We start from the raw sequence: 25,991 nt of genomic DNA on the forward strand, positions 1-25,991 counted from the left end.
TAATGACCGACTGTACTCCAATAAAAAGCATGTTTACATTCTGGTAGAAAAAAGAACAGTGCCCTCTGTGGATAATTCCCTCTCTTTGTAACAGCTGCACATTAATGATTTTTTTGTACCTTTCCCATCTGCTCCTCCCCAAATCGCTACCTTATCGTGGTGGAGGGGTTTGTGTGTCCCAGGGATCCCAGGGGCTAAGTTGTGTGGGGGCTTTTGCCCCATGGTATGGTCTCCCCTGGCAAATTGGTCCTGGGTGAGGGGCCAGACAAAGAGTGATTCAGAAGACCCCTATGTGACTCCTCTTTGTAACAACTGCACGAGTGATTTTTTTGTACCTTCCCCATCTGTAAACCGATAAGGCTTAAAGTCAAAGGTGTAGCGACTTTGATTGACAGGCGTGCAGATACAGGGAGCTGTAGCTGATTGTCTTCTAGGCCTCCCCTCTGATAACTTATTTGGCTTGATCCGTGGTACCACTACCTAAGGCATTACAGTTTTAGTCTGGGGCAGTGAAATTAGTGTTTTATAAGCCTGTTACTTAGTACATATTTGTGGCTGTGCTTGTATTTTTCATATGTAGCACTGTGATATCAACTTGATCTGTTGTTGCTGATCTGTAATCCTAGATTCATAGTGCAAAAAAGGTCTTGTAGATTTAAGATCTGCTAGAACACAATGTGAAGTGTTACCATTTCAAATGTTGGGGGGTGGGGTTTAAACCTAACTGCTTATCAGGAGCTTTTTAAGCCGTAATAAAATGAGTGCTTCTAGACCAGCATTTACTTATTTTAAACTTTAACTGCCCAAACTTTCTTCACGTTTTTATAAATTAACAACCTAACCTTAATTTGATCAAAAGATTAGAGAGCATTTATATACAAATCAACATTACGAGTGACCTAAGTGGTCCACAAAAGGAGTGAATAGCTGCTGAGAGCCACAAGAGAAAGAGAAACCTTATTAAATCAGTGTTGCTAATTATGAATTTACTGACTTGAATAAGGCTGCTTCCAGCTAACCTTTATTAAATTGAAATTGTAAGTCTCTAATGCATGGGTTTGACTGTAAAATACTTTAAAATTCACTCTGCTGAAAGGCTAGATTTGGTAGGCTGTAGCCTGTAACACAATTTTGATGCACAGGGAATTAAACCACAAGGTCACTTTTACCCCTCAGCATAAGCCCACATGCTTATTTTTGCTTGTGTCTTTATGTACTTTTCATACACCCACTCACATCTTCACTATAAACCACTGTTGTATATAGATAGGAATCCCTCTTGGGGGGTGGTTTATTGCGTTTTTGCAACATGTCTACATTTTCTCCCTGTACCACAATGCGAGATCTTTAGATGCTCAAAGAAGGAGGCGGAATTGGATACATGTCTTTGGGCTCTTTGTTGTTGTGAAGGGTTTTCTATTTCTTGTAAGCATGCATGGGTTGGCTACTGTTAAGTAAAATGTGGTGTTTTTGGTTTATGGTACAAGATGGGTTGAAGCAACTCAGTGTTTTCAAAAGAATTAGGCTCTATCTTTAGCGAGTGTATGAGTGTGTGTGTGTGTGAGCAAGGACGTCCAAATTTTTTTAAACACATGATTAAAAAGCACCCTGTTTCACACACAAAAAAATAAATAAGTAATAGAGCAATATAAGCTGCTTCTGCAGTAATGCTTGTTCTGTGCTGGTGTCTGGGAGCATACAAAAACATCTGCAAACATCTGCAGAGTAGAATAAAAACTATCACCAGCTGAAGTCTAAAGCAGAGGAATTTAAGTCTGCCCAACCCTCGGAAGAGAACATTTATCAGGTTCTTTAACCATTTTGAACATTCTTGATAGTTTTTTAAGTAAAATCAAAGAAAAAAGGAGGTTAACAGTACATTATGAACTTTCAAAATGTTTTGCATGAAAAAAGCACTATCTGCATTTATAAAGAGAGAGCAGTGAGAAGACTGGATGTAAGATGCAGGAACTACAACATTTTTGCAACTGACCCTGTTGCATGTGTATTTCTGGGAGTTTCTTTATCAATATTCAACACAAACGGATCTAATATAATTTAGAAAGAGCAAATTACTGCTAGTTGAACCAATATTTAATGCCGAAAAACACGTCTTATTTTTTGTGCTTGATACTGAAATGAACCAACCGCGCCTGTGTTTAGAAAGCAGCACCACTTTTTGTAAATCACCCGTGAAACTATTTACCATTAAATAAATATGACCCGCAGACTCGCAAAGCTTCCAGCTCTGAGGGAAAGTTTGTGATGAGGTGCCTTAAACTGCCAATCTTTGTGACACTATCTGCAGAATTACTTCTTACTTCTGTGAGTCTTGTTCTGTGACCTCAATAAACGCTTTCCTGCTGACTTTATTATTGCTTCTATCACTAGTTTCAAGTCAGTAGGAGTACAGGAGGAGGAAAATAAGAAGTTCATTTAGTACAGTTTATTACTGGCATCAGAAAGACGGATAGACCAGATTAGTCTCATGATCTAACAACTTGTCAGTCACAAAGGATTTCACAGTCAGATGGCAACAGCGAGAAATTCTCACTGTAGAAACTCATTAACCACAAGACGAGGGAGGGGTTATGTCCATCCTTTATATACAGTTGATGACAACAGATGACAACGATTGCTAAAAAGAATAAATTTCGTACCTGCTTCATGCTTGTTTGAGCCACAGTGGACACCACTGTGTCTGAACATGGCCTCACAGAGCAGAGCCATTAGCCACTGTCAGTGTTGGGGAGTAACGGAATACATGTACCGCCGTTACGTATTTAAAATACAAAATATGAGTAACTGTATTCCGTTACAGTTACCGTTTAAAAAGGTGGTATTTAGAATACAGTTACTTTGTTGAAATTAATCGATTACACGGCGGTACTTCCCTGTTTCATATTGTCGCGGGTCAGGACTGTTTGGGTTTTGTTTGACAGCTACGTTCTGTTGTTCCAGGTGGCAGCGTTACGGTTGCCATGGTTACAGGGTGACGCTCTCTCTCTGCGTGTTTCCTGGGTGAGAGAGCGGCTTTTTGTTGTTGTTGTGCTAAGCTAATAGGCAGAATTCTACCGGTATAGCTCTAAAGAATGTAGCATCATAGGCAGTGTAGTCCGCAGTGTTGCCAACTTAGCGACTTTGTCGCTATATTTAGCGACTTTTCAGACCCCCTAGCGACTTTTTTTTCTAAAAAAAGTCGCTAAAAAAAGACGTGAAAGCGCATATCGCTTTTACTCTCAACAAGCAGCGGGTGCTGTAACGCAGTCAGTTCTTCTTTTACTCTTATGCTGTTTTGTGGATCACAAGGTTTAAAACTACTTATAAACACACACACACAAAGTAACTCCACCAGAGTGCCTATTTCGGGTCACTTTTGCCGGTCCAAGCCCGGGTAAAGGAGCAGGGTTGGAATTGTGACATTAAAAAAACAATAACTGCTAAAATAAATTTAATTTGTAGTTCTAAATAAATTCTAAATGCATTTAGGACGTTTTTTACTCACTTTATGTCTCTTCCACGATGTTATTTCTCTCTCCAACAACATAGATTACAATTACATTAGCATGACCAATTATGCAAATTAGGTGATGACGTCATTTAGCGACTTACAGTAATAAATAGTATAATAATAAAATAATAAAACAGTAATAAATCACAGCAATTGTACATTCATGTAGTTGTAAACAGCATGATAATATATTAAGTAATCCAAAGTATTCAGAATACGTTACTGTCATTGAGTAACTTAACAGAATACGTTACAGAATACATTTTGGGGCATGTATTCTGTATTCTGTAATGGAATACATTTTAAAAGTAACCTTCCCAACACTGGCCACTGTTAACAGGAACTCTAGCATAGCTGCCAGTGTTCCTGTTAGCATGTTGAGTGTAGTTATGGTGGGATGGCAAGTGGAGGCTGCACAGAAGGGAGATTCTGGGACACCAAATGTGCTGGTGTTCTTTTCAGAGGTGTCCCGAGCCTAATTCTGTGAAATTTCCATGATGAGAACACCAGTGATGCTGTTGCACACTCCACCCTTTTTCTTTTAAACTTGAACCAGGTTCCTCCGTCGGCGCTCACCCTAGTTTGATAGCACAGGGGATGGTTACATCAGCATGTGCGTAATACACGTGGCTTCATTCTCCTTTGTGCGAGCACCCTTGGGTCACTACAGTTTAGAGGTGTTTTACCTGACTTACATATCGAACGTAGAGCCTTTGTGCCGAGAGATGACAACATGTGCGTGCAACTGTAGTTTTATTTATGTGCATCTTTATGTGACCTGTATGTGTATACGAGACCCTGCTGCACACACAGACGGGCTGTACAACAGATTTGTGTCCATTTGTGTGTATCAGAGCGCCACTTTGTGTGTAGATGTCAAACAAGGAGGGAGGGAAATTGGCCGTTCCAGTTTAGTGGCAGGAAAGTGGGGCGATCTGTTCTTTGGAAGTTTCCCAGTGAAATTTCCTGGGGACCAAGACACTGAAAATATCTATCTATATGCACACTATGTCCTACATAAAAGAGAGCGAACCACAGAGAGAAGGGAGAAGGAGAAAGGGAGAGCGTGTGAAGATATATGTGTGTTTGTGAGAGATAAAAAAGAAAGGGAGGGAGGTTAGATGTCACTGTGCTGGTGGGATGTCAGTCTTTTGATGGCATCACACAGACTGCAGATAGACTGAAGCTTAGTAGAACGAGGTCAGGACTCTGGCAAGTCACCCAGGAAAGTTACCTCATTTCCCTCTCACTTCTGTCACACAAAAATGTCTCAAGCAGAACTGGAAATGCTGCCTCATAACCCCATTTTTCCCCTCAGCCTTCAGTAGAAAGTTAAAGTGTGGCACAGATGTGTGATTGTGTATTTAAGAAAAGTTTCATATAGATTACACTTAATCCAAGTAGCCGTGAGCTCAAATCCACCTTTCCCTTGCCAGACACAGATTTGTCAGACGTACCACTTTGTCCTGTGAGCTTTGTGTCTTTCAAAAACAGATGCTAATGGCTCATCTCGCTTGTTCCCTATCCATGAATATCTTACCAATTCATTTCTGACAAGTGTGATACTACTCAGAGCTGCCAGCCACCTGTTTCATTTGCTGATTTGAGCTCAAGTACATATTGAGTAAATACACCCCTGGAATTCAAATTCTGCTACAGGTAATTACAAAGCAGCAATGCAGAAACATTTTAGCGCTGCCAAAAAGAAAAAAAACCAAACAGCTAATGCTACTGTGGGCTTACTTTCTGTTATTTGTCCAGCACATAGACTGATCCAGCCTAAATGACTAGAGCTCAGCCAGCACAGCATCATATTCTAATATTTTATTTCAATCATGACGAGTGTGGTTAGAGGAAGCAGCTGCAGGACCTCCCCATAGAGAACAGAGCAACAATGTATGACATCAGACATGATGGGGTCAGACACCGCATGAGGTGGGCTCAAAACAGCTTTTAGATGCGTAGCATCGATGGGCAAACTGCTCATATAGCATGTCCTTTATGAGATTTGCAAAGAAGACGTATAGAAGGGTGTCAGCTGAGCTGTCGTGGATATCTGCTGGTTCTTCTTGAATTATCCCATATGGAAAAGAAATAGTAAAAACAAATATGATTTACTCATGAAAGTGGCCACTTTCTCATTACTTTCATTTATTTTGTTAGTAAGTATCCAAAACATACAAGTTTCATTATATAATTTTTCAAAGGATCTTATATGTGTTTTCACTCTTGTATGCTTTTCATACAAATTTCATACAAGACAGATACGAACTTTATAAGATTTATATATATCTTTTCCATATGGGATGTAACACTGCAATGGCTTTTCACATGTGCAGCACAATATTTCTGCAGAGACAGGGTATGTTGCTGGCAGCGGTTTGTGCTTGCGTGTATATGTGCACATATATGCAGTAGCAGAGGAGACAAGTACTGTACTTAAGTAGAATTTTCAGGTATCTGTACTCACTGAGTACAGATGCAGAACTGGGAATTTAAAGCTTACATGTAAGTCCTCAAGTTTTTAAATCAGATATTGGGTTTGTACACGTGCAATTATTGTGAACTGTGATTTATTTCCCTACACTGACCCATAATACCAATTTTAGGGTTTCCCCACCTCCTGAATCCCACTTTAACCCCTGACTGTAACTGTACACATTTTCATGTAGGCAACAGAAAATAGAGAGATTGTTTACTTTCCTTCTTTTCTTCATTCGAGCTGAGTATAATTAGAGTGAAAAAGTTAAACAAACGTTTGCATTACATTTATAAATAATAATATTATATATATTGTAACAACTAATAACTGAATAATATTCAGCTGCTTCACCAGTCAGTTCTTCATCCCGTGGAAGAACTGTCCTTCTTCAGAGCAGCATATGAACCACCTGCTCCACCTGCTGCAGCGTGTGGTGAGAGTAGTCCTCCAGGTCGAAGTGCATCTCAAATCAGAACAAGAACTACGGATGTCTGTTCAACAGCGGGATGAGAGACTCTTGGAAGAGCAGATGAATGAGACATTATCCCGTTCAGCCTTCCCGCCGGGAAACACGATAGACGAAAAATGAAGCAAGAGAATTTGAAAAAGCGTAATGCGCTTGTTGTTGTTATATATCTGGGTGACCCACCCAAGAAAAAAGTCTATGTGTGCAAACACATCGACTCCCCGATGGTAACAAGTTATTAGCGCTCAGTTTAATTATGGAACAACAGACCTGCTTGATTATTGCAAAAAAATCATGGATGTAATTCTTTTTGTTGGCATTAAGATAACAATTATTAGTGAAAAAATAATGAGCTTGTTAAACTTTAAAAAAAAATAGACACTTGTCTTTTTAATTGAGTAGATTTGCTTGAACTGAAAATATAACCTGTTGTGGAGTGACTGTGGCTCTATGTTGGGGCAAATAAAACAAGGTAAATGATGAGCTTCAAGGTAAAATGAGAGCATTAATGCAAAATAGAAGGTGGGTAGAATATTTGATCTTAACTGTGTTGTTTTAATAATCATCGGAAACCAAACTGTAATTGAAATTACATTAATTGATTGCTGAGGCGAACGTTTCGATTGGACCGCACATAACAGAAACTGGTACGTTTTTTTTCACATACATGTTTAACAGATCACCTAGAGAGCAAAAGCCAAAACGTTGTTCCGCATGCTGTCTAAGACTTTCTCTGGATTATTAAAGTGCAGAAATATCATTACTGCATGCACAGCACAGTTGCATATCGTCACGTAAAAACGAGACTGACGCAGACTGTGTTTGCATAACACACTGCTGTGTCTGAACTAAGAGACTCAATGACAAACACTTTTGAAAGCGACACTGCCAACAGAGCAGATAAATATGAAAGCTGTCAGATCTTCTCAGGAGTACAAATGAATCTCCAGCAAATGTGTGAAGACAGGGGCATGCGAGCTCGACACTGCCAGCAGCAGAACAAATAAAGTTTTCAGTTTGCCAATGTCCATTAACTCATTGTGCACGCCTCGTACTCGTACGCTTATTGATCCAAGTGCATTCTTGGATAAAACGAGGGTGTTTAAAGTAGCAGTTTGGCATTTAATGCAATAACTTTGCTCAATTTAATGCCAAGAGTTAAGAGGATTAATCATCCTGTCATGTCTTTATGATGAAATGAAGCTACTGCCAAAAGCTAGCTAATTTAGCTTAAAGTCCTTCCCTAGCTTAACAAAGTATGCCTACCACCATCTTTTATACAGAAGCTCCCCTAAATCTGTCAAGCAGTATGTCTAAAAAAATCACAAATTACCATTTATGTCCACACAGAAAGTTTAAATGCAGCAAAGTTGTGAGATTTATGTTGTTGGGAGGAAGCTGTGACTTGTTGACATCTTGCTCATGAGGTAGCTTGGCTCAAGCTAACGGCTAGCTCTTCCTGTTAAACTTCAAGTGACCGCAGCTGACTATTAAGTTGCTGCTGACTTTCTCTCCACTTCTCCTGCAAATTTTCATAGTTTTCTCATGGACTGCTCCACTGAGGTGGCAAAGATTTTAATTTTCCACTTCTAATTACTGCATTGCGCCGTTGTGCAGTGAAGCATGGCTAATAGACCTATAGAGCATCAAGATTTACTGCTGCAGCGGCCTTGCAGGAGATATCTGATGCCCAAAGTAAACAATGTTTCAAAATGTCTGTCACAAAAAACACAAGTAGATCCTTCAATAAAAACAAAATCTATACTGGGCTCATAAATGGTGATTTTAGTTTCTAAAATAACTTGGTTGCTTCCTGTAAAATCAGTATTCCTGACCAGCCTACAGTTTTCCCCTCCCAGGGGTTCAAATGTGTTTTCTTGCAGAGTGATGGTGACTCAGAGATATGCACAAACTGCTGAGAGGAAACGTGGCTGTCACACAAATCAAAACGCTGCTTTTCCTGCTGTTTTGTTTTGTTTTGCACACTGTTTGTTGGAACCTTTTCAGGCCAAAAACCTTCACACAGAAAAATGACCCAGTATAGGCAGTATTTGACACCCTGTGAGTGAGAACCATGTGGACCTCCTCAGCAGGGCGAGTCTTCTATTGAGTGATCCTTAATCCACAATCAGCACTGTTCTTGGTGACTCGCTTCTCCCCGCTTCCAGTGTTTGTGCTCAGCTAAGATAACCAGCTGCAGGCTTAATTTTAAATTTACTGGACAGACATGAAAGCCTCCTCAATCTTCTGATCTTCCTCTGCAACAAGGAAGAAAACACATTGTTTCTAAAATACATGTTGCAGTAAGAAACACACTGACGCAATGACGCAACATATCGCAGAACATCACGTTAGCAGGTTTTAACAGCACGACCCTCAGCATTGGGTGTAAGGGAAAAAAAGCATTACGTTTTGTATTTAATCTGATCGACTTAGTCGCTGTTCCCACGTTTTCCTTGCTTCCCTCGTGTGGCTAATGTCAGCCTGATTGCTCAAAGAGGTGAAGGTCAGCAGGGTTAATGCAGTTTTAGGTTGCAGGACTGACTAAAGTGTTAACGATATGACCTGAAACTAAAACAGCTCTCTAAGGAGAATGGCGAGAGATGGAGATTTTCTGTAGTCAGATACAAAAGCTGAGGAGACGATTATCACTTGTTGGAATTAGGCAGTATCTAATCGCATCATCGCCCTCTTCCTCATCACTGAGATAGACACACATAAGTGCGCACACACAGAGCATTCATTATGAAGATCTTTTATGTGTGAGTCATGGCTTTTCTCTTGGGAGCTGATTATCACTTTCCCTCTCGTAATTTTCCCTCTGACCTGTTCCGGCGTAATTGACGATGAGTGATTCTTTCAAAAGTTTGGATTACGCTTTTTTAGCTGCTGCGCCATCCTTTGGGATCATGCTAGTATCTAGCTTAAAAATATATGAATAAATAGCTAAGAATGTGTGACAAATGGCTCTGTCACGCCAGCCACTTTCAGATTGTTATTTCAGACGGCAGATGATCGCTGTGCAGTGTGGGTGGATTTTACTCCACAGCTTGAAGGTACGAGTCCGTTAAAAACCTGCAAAGCAACCTGCTCTGCCTGTTTTAACGAGCTCCTCGCCGTAAAATAAATTTCATCATGGCTTTCACTGGATGGTTTTTGCATCTCATGAGTGTTTTAGTGGTGTTTCAGAGCCTTCTCCAACCTGACAGAATTGAATTATGCATAAAGGTGTTCTCCTTTCAAGTTTTTGGCGTGAAAATGTGGGAAAAGGCCAAATCTAAAAACAGCGTTGACTCTGGGAATTGGCAGCTTTAATAATAATAAAAAAAATTGGCAGTAGATTTATGGTTCAACCTGACCTTCCTCCTCGCTGTCTTCTTTTCCTCTCTTCTCTCCACCATCGGCTCTGTGAGTTCACACCTTCTGGTTTCACAGACACCTCTCACATTCGACTCCCATCCTCACTCTCCTCCTTCAGAGTTCATTTGTTCCATCACAATATCACCACAGTTTTTTTATATCCTTCCTCTCTTTTCTCTCACTCTTCTTCAGTCATCATCATCCATGCGTGCCATTTTCTTGTTGTATTTTCTGCAACATGCTGCTCTCGCCTCACAAATACCACATTGCCTCTTAGGGTGGCTGTGTGTGTTCTGTTTGTTAATCATAGTTTAGCAAACAGAGCAGAAGTTCAGTTTAAAGTTAGCCTGATTCAGAGTTCAGTTTAAATAAGACTGACTCGCCAGCTGATTAAATTATTTAAAGACTTTAACACTTAATCTACCATGAGAGGATAAACTGTCTGGACTGTAAAGATCGCCTAACTGTTTCTCCAGCGCATTCAGCTGGACAACATTTATTTGGTTCTTCTTTCATTGGTTGGTGATTCCTTCTGTTACGAGCAGATGTGGCCATAGCAACCACTTGCTAACTGACCACTAAGCAATAGCAAAAGTTGTAAATATGTTGAACATATGTGCCACAAACTGGAAATGGAGTCTTTTTGATCTATCTGTTGATAGATCTGTTCAAATATTTAACTTGAAAGCGAAACAAATGACTTATCTGTCAGGCTTAGTTGTAATTTCTGATTATTTTGTGAGCATATGCACAGTGTCGGAAACAAAAGTCTAGTTTTCTTTTCTACGATGTGAAGAGTAAGCGTTTTTGCAGTACAAAATATTTACAAACATGAGCAGGTGACTAAAATTGAAGTCGCGGTGACCCTTTGAGTTGCTCTTATGGATTTGCAGGATTTAAATTTGCACTTTTCTCTCCGTCTCCTGTTCCTTCATTCCTCTCTCACACCTTGCTGCTTCCCTGTACATATTTGCTTAATCAGCAGTATGCAAAATTATGGATTGTTCACTTCCATTTATTATCATATCCTCTGGAGGTACTTACTGTATCTCTGATTGGTCAGCTTTCTGATGAAACTTCAGAAGCCAGCCTGTTCTCTTTCCTTCTCTCTCTTTGCCCTTGTGTGTTTTTTGTTTGTCAGTTTCCTTTAAAAGAAAATTGCTTCCAATCTTCTCTGTATGCTTAGTCAGATTACTGATGTTTCTATAGAGGCCTCATGAATTTGTTGACATTTATGGGAGTTTTAACCTTTTCCTGAAATTTTAAAATGCAATATTTGCAAGTTAATACTTTATATATTTACTTGACTCAAGTGCACTTAGGCACTCCTCTCTCCACTACATTTATCTTATGATTGTGTTTACTGTTTACTGCAGTAGAAAAAAGATTTTGTTTTGATTTGTTATTTGCTTATAAAGTCCACAACCTATGTATCAAATAGTGACTGTATACCCAGTCTGCATTATTTTAATTAAAGCTACTCTTGTGTCCAAAAATAAGAAAGAATGCAAAGTAAAACAACAAAATGCTTCTTGCATGTGACCCTCAAATCTTTGTAAATTAAAAAAAAATGAATCAAGAAGAAAGAACAAATTAAGCAAAAAATAAAATGCTTGGTCTTGAAACCATATCTTTTCATCATAAATGATAGAGTACAATACAGCAGCCCTTCTTATGTTTGACCCTTTCTCCTCTACACTGCAAAGCTAATAGTCTCACATCAAGAAGGTCCTGGGTTCACCTCCATCAGCCAGCTGGGGACCTTCTGTGTTTGCATGCTCTCTGTGTTTGGGTTCTCTCCGGGTACTCCTATTCCTCCCACTTAAAGAATAGAATAGGAAAGAAGAGTCCTTTATCATGATTGTTCATGTACAATGAAATTATGGGTGCTCCATGCCAAGTGTGCAGGAGTAAAATATAAATAGTAAGAGAGCAGGAATCAATAGCAAACAGAAGAAATGTAAACAATCCAGAGGAATATATACAAAAAAAGAGAAAGGCACACATTGGGCAAAGGAAGTGAGTAGAAACTACCACCTAAGCTAACATGAAAGCTATTCTGAAGGCTAGCTGTAACAGCAACTTACAAATGCAGTGGGTTTATACTCTGTCTGCGTCATTTTCAAATTAATATCAGCTCTGATAACAGCTTTTAGCGTTTTGTTTTACCTTCAAATGAGATATGCTGTAAGCTGTGCCTAATTACCAAAGCAAGAGAACAAAAGCCTGGCCAGTAAAACCAAGTTTGCTAAGGCTGATCAAACATTTGTACTCAGGGGCATGAGTATGAGTGAGCACTAAATTATACGCCAAACACTGTTGTTTGATAAATCGCTTCTGTTACACAGAATTGCTGACAACTTGAGATTTTTCCTTTAATTTAGTCAATTTGTTGTTCCCATGTTCAGTTATGATCAGTCACCTAGACGTGCTTCTGCAGAAACTCTTACATAAAAACTCAGTTTACTTTCAGTAAGACACATTTTTGAAATGCTACTTCGGTGTTAATGTTAATGATAAAATGATGATTATTGATTTGACATTTCTTTGGTACGTTTGTGGGTAATGTAATCGGGAGGTTGTGCTCTACAGTTTGCTGCACGAGCCCTTTTTTCCCTGACTGTGAGCAGAAGTTCAGGCTTTCGAAAGGTGGACACAGAAATGTTTTCAGCCAGTCAGTAGTTGTCACAACCAGCTCTGCACTGACTGAGTTTGTTTGTGTGTGTGAGAAGTGAGGAGAAAATGAAAGGACACCGAAGGCTGACATAGAATAGCATCTCAAGGCAGACACAAAGTATCAAAACAGTGAGCCGTTTAGCCTCAAATTAAGGTTTTAAATCATGTTTTTTTGTTGGACTCTGGTATTTTTGTATTTTTTTTTACACGTTTTATTTATTTCAGCTATTCAGATTGATGTGTATTTTCTACACTCGCATTAAATAAATCAAGCCAACTCTTTGAGCTGGTTATATTAAAGAAAAGTGCTTCTATTTGTCAGGAATTTCAGACTTTATACCAATCCAAATGGCATCTTAAGGTGATTATGCTTTGCCACATGAATAGCCCTGTCATCCACTCCTGTCTTCGCTGTTTCATTTCCGTGTAGATTTGTTTTATTCGACCCTTTTGTTTCTTTTCGAGCTGGACAGATGGTAGTTTTAACTCTCGCTCCCACGAGGAAAGCCAACGCCTCAACGTTACAAGTCTGACACATTTTTTCAATCACAACACGACTCCGACGAGTCTCTCGGCAGCCTCGTGACACATGCGCATAGACACACACACACACACACACAAGTCCATTTAAATTGTAAATTTCTCTTATTATATGGGCTTTACATGCATTCAAGTCAAATCAAAACCAACTTAATGCTCGATGCTGCATACTTTTTTAGATCAGCTGTGAGAAAGGCATTTACATCTGCATGTAAAGATTTGCAAAATGACTGGTAATTAGAGCTACTTGAGGAAATTTGTGTAATTGCTTACAAATGGGATGATAAATGAGACGTTTCCTTGCTTTCTCCTGCATCTCTCTCTGGCATCTCTCTCCGCTGACTCGTCTATCCTCGCGTGTAAACCCGAGCGGCGTCTTCCTCGCCGTTTGTTATTCAGCTGTTTGGGTCTGTGTGGAGCTGTCCAGAATGTAGTGGTGCTGAAAATCCTGAAAACAGTTCACAGAGCCAAGCGGAGTCCTTCAGGGACAGATCTGTTATCTTGCTCACTGGCGCTCTGAAGTGGCTTCTCAGCTCTCTCAGGGGTGATGGCAAGAGCACGAGTGTATGGTTTTTCTGTTACGTGAAGTGCTATAGTCCTTTACAAGTGTCTGCACTGCAGATGTGCATCGACACATTGTCTGCTATGTCGGGTTAGATTTGGCTGTGTTGGTTTATTGATGATTATTACAGGGAAGGATAAAAAGTATGAAATAAAAATAAAAACAGCCATGCAGCTGGTATGAACACCACAGTTTTTTTCTTTATTCTCTCCTTGAAATAAGGGAACACGGTGAGCCTCGGCACAGAAAAAGCAGCCAGTCTGTCCCTGATGATTCAGTAGAAACAGAAAACGCCACACAGAACATGGTCCTGTCCAAAAAAGCTCCATCAAAATTGTGAGAACTCACCAATGGAAAAGAAGTCTATCCTAGATATTTCCCCCAGCTTTGAGGCACCGATTGACCAAAAACTATCATTTAGTTTAATCCTGCCTAAAATAAAGTGTAAGAACAATATTTGTATAGTCCGAGCCAAAAGTTTTGGCAGTAAAAACTAATTTTTGTGTTTCATTAACTTTTTCACTTCTGGTTTTATTCAGATTGCTTTCAACATGTTTCTACAATATACTGACTTTAATTCGCAGATAAATCAAACTCATGCAAAGAGTATTTACAGTGTTATCATTACAGTGATAGTTCAAGCTTCTGGGTCAAATCCTGAGATGCCTTTGAGCAAGTTGATCTCAATTTGTTGGTTTCAACCTGTCCGCCTGCTTTTTTGAGGCTTGACTGTAGATTCTCAATTGGATTAAGATCTGGGAATATTCCTGGCCATGGATCCAAAGTATTAAATTTAGTAAACTCCAAGCCATTTAGTTATCACTTTTGCCATTTAACATGTTGCTCTGTCATTACAGGAAAAAATGCACAGTTGGCACAAAATTGCTCCAGGATCACTGGAAGAAGTTGGTGCAGATATTTTTACTGTAGGAGGATTTTTTTTAATCAAAAGTTTGAAACAAGTTTGGGCAGCACGGTGGCACGGTGGTTAGCACTGTTGCCGCACAGCAAGAAGGTCCTGAGTTCAATTCCAACATCAGGCCGGGGTCTTTCTGTGTGGAGTTTGCATGTTCTCCCCGTGTTTGCGTGGGTTCCCTCCGGGTACTCCGGCTTCCTCCCACCGTCCAAAGACATGCAGCTTGTGGGGATAGGTTAATTGGAAAATCCAAATTGCCATTAGGTGTGAATGTGCGAGTGAATGTGAGTGCGAATGGTTGTCTGTCCCTGAGTGTTGGCCCTGCGACAGACTGGCGACCTGTCCAGGGTGTACCCCGCCTCTCGCCCTATGACAGGCGACCCTTAAAAGGATAAGCGGAAGCGAATGGATGGATGGATGGAAGTTTGAAACAATCTCTTTGAAATGTGCTGAAAGAAGTCTTTGGGAATTTCATACGCTCCATGTAAAGGTGGAGCCAAATCATGCACATGTGAGCAAAGTAGCAATAATAAAAGTGATTTACATGTACATGTGTGTTGTATTTGTAATTGTGTAAAACCATATAAAAAAAACCTGACAAAAAAAACCAAAAACAAAGCCCCGCTGGGAAACACTAGGAAGTAGACTGGAGCAGAATAAATGACTAACTTTCAAAGAATGAAGGAACCAGAGGAGTTGAACACTTGAGGGTGTGAAGCTAACCAAGGCAGGAAGTAAAAGAGTAGAAAGTTCAGTATAAAACACAACAACCAAAACAAAATAGGGAGTGACTACGAGTGATTCAGACATACAGAGGGATAAACAGACCAGAACAGAAAAAACATGGGGGGAAAGCGAACACTCAGAAACACGAGGAAGGAAATATCAAAGAAAAAACGAACTAAAACTCAGGCTACCTGCAGCGGCCTTTATCTGCTGATCTTCGAGTACAAGTTGTCTCAGTGGTAACTCCTTAAGAGTCTATGTCAGTACAGAAGCACTTAGTGGTTCAGTTCTGTTTCTCAGAGTCAAGTACGAGCATGTAATGGAGACGGAAAGCTTCCAAAAGTTCAGACTTGTATTGAGTTTAATGTCTGTCGAGAGTCGGGGAGCTGAAAATTAACATCACAAGTGGCTTCAATTATAGATGAGGTGTGAATAGTATGTCATCATGTGTTCAGGGTTAGAAGTACTGCATGTCTGTTACCATAGAGACCACATTATTTTAGAGTGATGCTGTGGAGATGCTCTACTTAAAAACTTTTTCTTCTGCAAGACGTTCCTGATCATGTCCTCTCCTCCTTTCTTTTTCACCTTGCAGTGTATCTCTGGGAATGATGGTGTTGCCACTTTTGCCGCCCTGTCTGTCGCCATGACGATGCCATTTAGCCCCCTGTCCAGCGACGAGGAGCAACAAAGGATGCTGGGAAACAGTCGACATCTCTATCCTGGGGCAGAGGACGAGGAAGAGGAGGAGGAAGAGGAGGAAGAGGAAATGGAAGAAGATGAACGCGATGATGAAGGGGAAGAGGAGGAGAATGGGGAGCTGGAGGGGGAGGAGGAAGACGACGAGGAGGAGATGGTGGAGGAGGTCAGGCGCGGAGGCCTCTCACGGGGCGGCAGAGGCGAGGGACACAGGCAGTCAGGTAAAATGCCCGGACGTCCCACAGGGGACAGGCAGGTGCGACCGGGGAACCCTGGAAACCCCTATTCGTCTAACCCCGGACCCACACACCAACAGCAGGCCAATCCGATACAGCAGCAGCAGCAGCAGCAGAGGAGGCTGAAGGAACACAGCGCCAGCTCGTTGCCATCTGAGGACGCCCACATTGCCATGATGGTGTTTCGCATTGGCATCCCAGACATAAAGCAAACGGTGAGTGCTGTCTGCACACAGCAACAATCACAAGTTTATAAACAGCCTGAAGTCCACCTGCTGTTCCAACAGTCTCAACACCCAATAATCAAGATTCATTCAGTTATGAATCATGCAACACAAGGTTTTTTTTAAAATATAATATCAGAAAATAAAAAATAATAACTGTCTTAATATTGTGTGTATGGAGAAAACATCTTTAGTTTTAGTCTTTTTCAGTTTGGTCATAACCATCATGGGGAAGCTTTGGGATGTGTACGTAATTACATGTTAGCACTCTATATGTTCTGAACAGCTTAAATGCTCCTAACACACACATTAAAAACACTAAAGCGGAATAGTTTTAAACAATAAAAACAATTCCATCTAAGGAAACAACTAAAGCTGAACTGAATCCAAAGATCCAAATCAAAAAGTTGTCCTGTCTCCCTCTCCTGTGATGGAGATGGCTGCCCTGACCTGAGCCTGGTACTGCCAGAGGTTTCTTCCTGTTAAAAGGAGGTTCTTCCTTCCCACTGTCGCCAAGTGCTTCAATCTGATTGTTGGGGTTTTTTCTGAATTATTGGCGGATCTTTACCTTACAATATTAAACGCTTTGATGTGGTTGTTGTTGTGATTTTGCGCTATATAATTAAAGCTGAATTGAATTGTACTGATGAGGATTGTCAGTGTTCTGGGGAGTTTATTCACCTGCTGCAGAAGCTTCTGGTACCAGTTTATGATGTTTCCAGTTGCATATAATCATATTTACTCTGACCAATTGCTGTTTGGTCAGATGCCTCCTATTTGGTAACTTTATGCATAAAGTGTCTTTTGACATCTTTGACTCATGATGCACTTTAAGTTTTACAGACCTACAAAGTCTGCATTTGGAGGGTGACAGCTAGTTTACACTTATTGTTTCCCTCACAAGCGGCAGCATGAAAAGTGACATTATAACTGCCGGTACGGTTTGATATCATTTATTTATGCTGCCGGGTTGAAGACACGAGGACACAAGTGGGCAATTTTATTGACATATTACTACAGGAACTCAGAGATTCTTAGATTATACAGTATGGGCTTAGATAATAGATGCTGCAACAGCTGGAGAAGATGAGAATTTTTAGAGAAAACCTTGACAACCGTTGGCGACCGTGGCTCAGGGGGTTGGGAAGTGCATCTGTAACTGGAAGGTCACCGGTTCGATCCCTGGGCTCTCTGTCCTGGTCATTGTGTCAAAAAACTCCAAGATCGACTGCTTCTGCTGATATTCCAGCACAACAACTACAGCGAGTCCAACCTGGAGTCTGCAGTTCAGGTTAGATTTCCAACATAAACCGCACAGTTTTGCCTAAATCTTCCCAGTTTTTGGACGTGACAGCCTACTAACTAATCGCTACACTCTTACACTCCTTAACACACCACAACTCCATGCTTTAAAGAAGAACTTGGACACAACTGATACACGAAAGCTGCACTGAAAACCTGCAAGATTTTACATTCTTTAAATGAGAATCAGTGTGGCATGATTTAGAAAACATAAGCAGACAACTGAAGAAAAAAAAATCACCAATTTGGTGCCTGCTTTTATAAAAGAGCTGTAAAAAAAAAATGCAGCTGCTTTCAGTGACCAGAGACATAGATAGTACAGTTGGGCGAAAGATCTGTGAAGAAATAAAAATTTTCAAGGTGTGAAAACAAGGAAGCCTCCGTGACACCTTCAAAGAAATACACGTCGCCTCAGGTTTACTGTGGAACATCTATGCCTCTGTACTGACTCCTTGGTGTTAGGTAGGAGGGTTCAGCATTGTTGCCCTGGGGCCAGTCGTTTCTTAATCGGTCAACAAATGTATGACAGTACATGTGGCCAGTTCAGTCTAAATGGACAATGTGCAGTGTGGGAGAGGATAATTCTCTCTCTCTTTCTTACTGTCTCGCTGCATCCACAGTGAACAACCAAGAGAAGTGCAAACACTTTCAGCAAAGTGGCTCTCTGAGAGAGAGAGAGCAAGAGAGAGACTTTCAAGGTGACCCAACTCCCGAGAAAAGTCGAAGAGAGCGAGAGGCAGAGCCAAAATGCACACAAAAACAATTAGGATGAGAGTATGTGGGCAAGAATTAGATTTTGCAAAGCAGGAAAGGATTCAGCCAAACTGAGTGAAGCTAAAGTGGAGAGAGGAGTTACGGGGGGGCCCTGGTTTAATGTTGCCAAAGAGATTTTAAATGGTGTAATAAAGCATGGCATGAAAAGCCCTTTTAGGTGTGACTGGTTTTAAGAGGGCTGTCCAGAATCACGATTTACCAATCTACCTGTCTATCTCCCTGGATGCGGTCTTACATCACATCAGTGCAACACAAGTGTGTCTAAATTGGCTTTACGGGCTGGTGATGGAGCTGCCTCCGTGTACAGTACTGTACTTTAACCACTCACAAAAATCAGGCAGAAATCAGTGCCAGGCATTTTTCAGCCTTTTCCCCCCACTTGAATCTCAGTGATGAGCGATCTGTTAAAATGAAACTCACTGATAATTGAGGAAATCATTGTGGATGCATGTTTGCTCAACGGGGCGATCGTGGCTCAAGAGTTGGGAGTTCGCCTTATAATAGGAAGGTTGCCGGTTCGAGCCCCGGCTTGGATAGTCTCGGTTGTTGTGTCCTTGGGCAAGACACTTCACCCGTTGCCTACTGGTGGTGGTCAGAGGGCCCGGTGGCGCCAGTGTTCGGCAGCCTCGCCTCTGTCAGTGCGCCCCAGGGTGGCTGTGGCTGCAATGGGTGGATGACTGGTTGTGTAAAGCGCTTTGGGGTCCTTAGGGACTAGAAAAGCGCTATACAGGCCATTTACCTTTACTATCTGTCCCCGTTTCCTTATTCGGTTATGTGATCTTGGCCTCTGTCATGTATTTATTGGTTGCTTTATACACCAACAGCAAGAATATGACTCCAAACGTGTGGATCGCTGTCCATATTTTGTATTTACCATCCCGGAGCGCTATAAATGCTTCGCTCATGCCTTCTTCCTCCCTCTTGCTGCTGTGTGATTTATTATTGATCGGTGCATGGGTGTTTTCAGCTGTGTTTTTGCTGTGTGTATCTGTGCGCATGCTTGTGTTTGTGTCTGCGTGATTTGGTGTTTTTTAAAATAGAGCATAAATAATTCACTTCTCTCTGTTTATTCTAACAACAGAATCAAAGTTTTACTGTAAAAACATGAATAAATGAAAAGGGTTTGGGGGGAAGATGCTCATTTATGCTTGGGGGCAAAACCTCAGAAATTTACTAGACATTCCCATAAAGACCAGAAAATGGCACTGATGCAAAAAGAGAGAGGGGGTAAAAAGATGGAGAGAGAGTAGATGAAAGTACAAAGAAGATAGAGGTAAAGGTAAATGGGGGGAAATGGGAGTAGATCAAAGTGGAATGAAGCTGTGAGATAGGTAGATGTAGGAGTTAGAGAGGGATTGAGATTGATAAAGTGAAGCAGACAGAAGTAAATAAAGGTGAAATGAAAATAGCTCTACAGAAAGGAGGTGGTTGCAGGTTCATGTTGACCTTTAGCTAACATTAAGCCATTTTCTGTATCTTTACATCTGAACATTTAAGATTCACTTCAATCTGAAACAACTTGTTACTGCAGCCACCTTAAAAACTGCGATTGCAATACAAGACTAAAAATCTTCATATCAAACTTCTAAAGTTTTCTCTATTAAGCACAGCCCTCGAGATTAGCATTAGCATCGCATTAATCAGCTACACTTTAAGTGGAGCTCTTCTGCTTTTCTTTATGTTCCATCACATATGCTGCTCCATTAGTGGATGCCCATATTAAACCTGCCCAGAATATCAATCAGATCGCAGCATGTGCAGGGAATTCATATGAGCTGAAAACCCTGGCTTCAGTTTTTCTACTCTTGGCTCTGCATGACACACCTGTTATACGTCTCTGTAGGTTCTCCTCCATTAGACATCAACTTGACTTTTCCTTACATTCATGAAGAAGTTTCATGTCTCATCCAAAAGGCTTCAGGGTGGGTCTTCAACTCTCAGGTACTCCAAGAAGTTAAATACCCAAGATTCCCCATCATTGTCTAGCACCGAAGAAGCTTCACAATCCAAACATCTTCATGATCCCCAAAGAAGTCGAGTTACTTCCCCAAAGAAGTTGAGCTGTTCTGACACTCTGTTTGCAAGAGGTAGCCGCACGATCTGATATCCTCGTGTTGGTGTTGTTCCCAGATCATCATACTAAAGGTTGTTCCAGGATCAACATTGCAAGTGACCAATCAGAATGTTGTGATGTCATACTTTTGCGACTTCGGGAAAAACCGGCGTAAAACAAAAAACTGTACTTAAGCCGCGAGAAACCGCCTTTGTCCGCCGATCAACGGACCCTAACCCTGACCCTTTAATAAACGCTAAGCAGAATTGATATTGTCCTTGCAACATTGGAATTTCATAAATGCACGAATGGGTTGGTGCGCAAAAGAATAACGTCACAATAATGTGATTGGTCACTTGCAATGTTGAACCTGGAACAACATTTTCATGATGATCTGGGAACAACACCAACACGACGATATCAGATCATCCAGAGGTAGCCAATCAGAAGGGTTGGGTTTCAAACAGAGGATGATGTGACGGGTTCCACCAAAGCTGATTTAAGATAAATAAGGAGCAATTTGAAGTTCAAGTACAAGAATAAGAAGCTGGAAATGAGCATAAAGATTTGCTTTTAATGTGTAACATTTCTCAGTTTTTTAAAAAAAAAATGCCTTTACCAAGGAGAGAGCTGAGGTAGAGGATTGCAATCAGTGACAGTTTTTTCTCTCTTTTGTGAAACTAGGTGGGCAAGTAGGAAATGAGCAAATCAGGAATCAAATATAATCAAATAATATTTGACATGGATCTAAAGCACTTAAAAAATGTGAGATAGGCAGGTACTATCGGAGAACTCCTCCACAGAAGAACCTTCAAATATTTCTTTGAGAAGAACAACAAAAATGAAGCCTGTTTGAGTTCAGTCTTTTAATAGGAAAGATTTTTATGCCTCTTCAGATCTTTTCTTTTTGTGCGGGTGGTGCAAAGGGTTACACGAAACGAATAATAAATAATTATGTCTTTAAAGCAATTGCTGAATTGCTTTTGCAATCTGTGTAATTTGCTTTCTTAAATTACACAGACTTAAAAACAATTCTAAAAGGCTTGTAATCACATTCATTAACTTGTTTTGAAATATTTGTCTAAGTGTGCACTCTTTTAATGTCTTCTTCGGATATTTAAAGCCCCTTTGATCGCTTCCATTTTTTGTGCTCTATTTCTGAGCTGATTCTAAACATAAACTCACACTTGCAGATAAACATTAACATAAGAAAGAGCTGAAACATAATCTCATCGACTTCCTGCTGAGGTGTACTGACTGAGTGCATATTGTCCTACTCCTCACGGTCATGAGCGTTAGAACCCAGCGACATCTCTCTGACATTTACTGTGTCATACTCTTGCACTCTTCCTGTCGTGTCTCAGCCTCCTTGGGTCATTGTTTAACTCCCTTTCTCAATCTCAGACTGTACTTTCAGAATGAAAACATCTGAAGTCCACAGTTATCCCTCTTGGTCAATCTCTTGCTCTTTATCCTCCTCCACCTCCTCCGTCCTGTCACTGATGTGAAGTATCATTCCTTCACCCTCCCTTCAGCCACTGCTTTAGCTCTGTTCTACACTTCAGCTAATTCCTCCTAAATAAGCCCTAATTGCGTTTTAATTGTATTATAATGAATCAAGGGACTGACTGTAGTATGCAAATGGAAAGGTTATGAATTGAGGGAGGAGGATATGGAGTGATGGAAGAGCATCTACATGCAGTAATGCACAGGACACAGATAAATACACACAGACATTGGTAGTTATTTTGCCATTTTTTTCCTTTTTTTTTGCAGAAAACCAGCTCTAATATTTAATGTGCACTAATCAGCGGTGTGCATCTAGGAAATGATGCATTAGATGCAGTTTAAATACAAATTGACCTACACCAATTGACTCTGACATGGCAATTTATATTATGATTTCATTGGAGCTGTTGCACAGCAGATTATATTTGTACAGTAAACAGGAAAAAATCAGCGTGATCTTAAAATCTATTCTGGATCATAGGGAAATTTCTCAGTGTATCCACAAATACAGGCTATTGATGACATGAAGCATGCAGTAAAAGTTTGGACTGGCGGTTGTTCTGAATGTTTTACGCTTTGCTTTCTTTACGAGTGCTGAGATGCTTTGCATTTTTAGCACTCTTATGAGCACACTGTAATCCACATTGTGGGACATAAATAGAAACGGGCACGTTATCTAGATGCATGGCTCTTATTCGATTTGCTTTGGTGTTTTCTAAGTTTTCTGAGCCGAGTTGACCAGGACATCATTTTATATTCCTTTCAGCTGGTTAGTGGACTCAGTACAAACTCAGTATTTTACAACCTTTTACAACCTGGGTTTGCCACTTATCTGGACTCTAATCAGTCCTCTGCTTTGGTAACCATTGTCCATGATGTAAATATGTAAAATTTGTGTTTTTGTTCTGTGTCCTGTTCTGTTTGTATATGTGTGTTGTTGCTGCTGATACAACCAAATTTTCCCCTTGTGGGACAATTAAAGGATTATTCTATTCTTCTATTCTATTCTATCTACTGAGGCGACAATCCCCCCTGTTTGCTAGGTTTATCACACTTCTGCATAGGCTTCACGTTTTCGATCCATCTTCTACATCCATTTTCCACAGAGAGTCTCTATGGTAGCTGTGGGTTGTAGCTGCAGTCACAGAATACTGTTACAGCAGCCACAGTAGCAGTCTTGGGGCAGCTTGTTAAGTAGTTACAACTTTTAAGCTATTAATTTATGTCTCTGGATATGAATTTTCCATTTTTTCCATCACCTTGGACATGATTTTTCATCTGACAGACCTCCTGTCTACTGATTTGTGTTCATGTGCATTGGAGGCTGGATGGGGTCAGCAGTGTTAAGAGTGATTGCACCAGCAGGGATGGATTTTTAGACTTTAATCTCATTATTAACTGTCATTAGAAGCTCGGTTAGGGTCAGACAAAGATCATTGTTTGGCTGGAGAAAATTGTTGCTACTTATCTAAAAGCTGCTTTCTTGGTTGCCAGGGATTCCACTGAAGACTCTTGCGAATATGCATGCTGCAGATATGAAACATATTTTCCACTGAAATGCATCGGGCTTAAAGTTGAGCTCTGTCATTACACAAAATGGGGCAATTTGTATCCTCGAGTATCACCGAAACGATTCCCATCCATCACACGGTCTTAGGATGTTTCACACCTGCTGTGTTTAGTCCATTTAAATTGAACTTGTGCTCGTTTTCCTCCTTGGCACCTGTGAACACAGTAATCGCACAGTAACCGCACCAAGACCCTTTGGAGTAGGTGGTCTCGGTACGGTTCCAAATTAACTCCAGAGCGGTTCGTTTATGATGTGAAAGTGATCCGACCCCAATCCGAACCAACTTCCAGGTGTACGTTACAAGTTTGAGCTAAAAAACAAAACATTTAGCCACGTATGCTTTGTGCAAAGGTCTGTACGGGTGAGCAACTAGCTGTGACATGAACAGGAATCCTCAGTGTTATGTAATAGTCCAGAACGCAGCACCTTCTTCCTGCATTTACTTCTGTTGCCTTTGCTACTTTGCTACGTCACATGTAGCATCCGTGAAAATCAGAGGATATGTCCTTTCTCCCCACACAGTGGCATTTACCTTTGAGGCTTTAAAACTCCCTTAATAGAGCTGCACAATCCTGCTGGGGAGATGTCTCACAAGTCACTATCAATCGAGACTGCACCGCTGGTGCCCTGATACTTACAAAGAGAGCAGGAGATGTAGCAGCTTATTATATTTATCAAGAGGGGATTTGAAGCATTGATCTATGTAGACAAAAATATTGACTTTAGCAGGTAGTGGTTATAGGTTAAGAAGAAGGAAGAGACAGTTCAGGGTGTTATGTAAAATAATATTTTTCACTGTCACAGTCATTTCACATTTTATTCACTAAAGGTCGAAGATTTGTCTGTTATGTCAAATCCAGCTGCTTAAAGTGTTTTCAGATGTCTTCGGTATTTGAAGGAGTCAAAGTTGTGACCTGAGTCAGATTAAAATGCCGTCTTTGAAATGCTCTTATTTGTAATCTAGTCCACTTTTTTTTTCAAAGGTTGGTTCTGACCTACAAATTACCAGCTCAGAGATCACAGTGACACTCTAATGGTGAATTCCTTTTGGAAGTACTCTTGTATTTACTACAGATCGGTTTATAATCATCTGGATTTTGTTGGCCAGCTGGAAACTTTGCATCTATTGTTTTGGTTGCTAAAAAGTGTTAACCAGAGATGGGCAGTAACGCGTTACTGTAATCTGATTACTTTTTTCAAGTAACGAGTAAAGTAAGGGATTACTATTGCAAAAACGGTAATTAGATTACCGTTACTTTCCCGTAGGAACGCTGCATTACTGCGTTACTAAAACCGTGATTTTTTTGCGAGAATGTCTCATGACAGTGACGTAAGCGAGTGCGACGTTCGTGACAACAGCTGTGTGCAGATCAACAATGGATCATATATCGAGTGCGGGAGAGAGTATGAGCGTGCAGCGTTTAAAGCATGGAAGTACTGACCTTACTTTGAGTTTGATTCCATAAAAAGTGACAAAAACATTAGTGTCCATTGAAACAAATTTCTTCCAGTCAGTAAATGTTGCATATAATTTAATTTTTGCTTGATGCATAAAGTTAAAAGGTTAAAACTAATAAAACAAGTTTTAAAAAGAGACTTTTCCATTTGATTACATTTTGTATGATGGATTATGCAGAAAAAGTAGAATTGGGCTGAAAGATCGATTGTTTTATCACCTATTCAGCTTGTAAATCATGTAACTAAGTAACTAATTACTTTTAAAAAATAAGTAATCAGTAAAGTAACGGGATTACTTTTTAGGGGGAAGTAATCGGTAATTAGTTACTGATTACTTTTTTCAAGTAACTTGACCAACACTGGCGTTAACTAATAACTTGCTTTGTGGTTCTTAAGCCAATGTAAAGTGAAACAACATACAAGGGTCAGACGCTTTTTTTAGGCTTGTCCATGTTTCACATCCGTGCTGTAAGTGTAACAACCAAAGAGCAAAAATATGGACGCGTTATTGTAAGGGTTGAAGTTTTTGACCCAATTATTTAAAATGCTTAAGCTTTATAGCACGATTTGTGTGCTTTCAGACCTTGAGTCATTCAACTTTATTGAGACTCTGTAGTGCATTGAGGTAGACGCCACGTTTTGGAGTGTAGCTGAGCAGAAGTCTTTTTGCTGGTCAAATAAATACGTTCACTTTTATTCCGTTTCATTTTAACAGCTCCAGTTTCTGACAACAGTCGTCTGATGGCGCTTTAAATGGTCAGTTGAGGAATCCACAATATTAAAGAGAGACTCTTAGAAATATCAGCTCTAATAAGGCGACGGAGCTTTTAACAGAGCCAGGCTCAGGGATGGGCCTGGTTTAAGGGATGAGGGCAAATAAATAAAAGAGAAAAAAATAATCAGAATTGCATCACAAACAACAAACAG

General features: G+C 40.4%; 1 protein-coding gene across 1 annotated transcript in view; it reads left to right on the plus strand.

The window, feature by feature from the left end:
• Positions 1-25,991, plus strand: part of shank1 (SH3 and multiple ankyrin repeat domains 1) — a 112,671-nt gene that overhangs the window by 18,413 nt on the left and 68,267 nt on the right. The window contains exon 2 of the mRNA XM_087840023.1: positions 15,835-16,389. Coding sequence (XP_087696149.1) covers positions 15,886-16,389 — 504 coding nt within the window. The 5' untranslated portion in view covers positions 15,835-15,885. The remainder of the gene's footprint in view (positions 1-15,834; positions 16,390-25,991) is intronic.

This window comes from Neolamprologus brichardi, chromosome 4 (genome assembly GCF_056152115.1).
Source record: "Neolamprologus brichardi isolate AB-2024 chromosome 4, ASM5615211v1, whole genome shotgun sequence".
NCBI lineage: Eukaryota > Metazoa > Chordata > Actinopteri > Cichliformes > Cichlidae > Neolamprologus > Neolamprologus brichardi.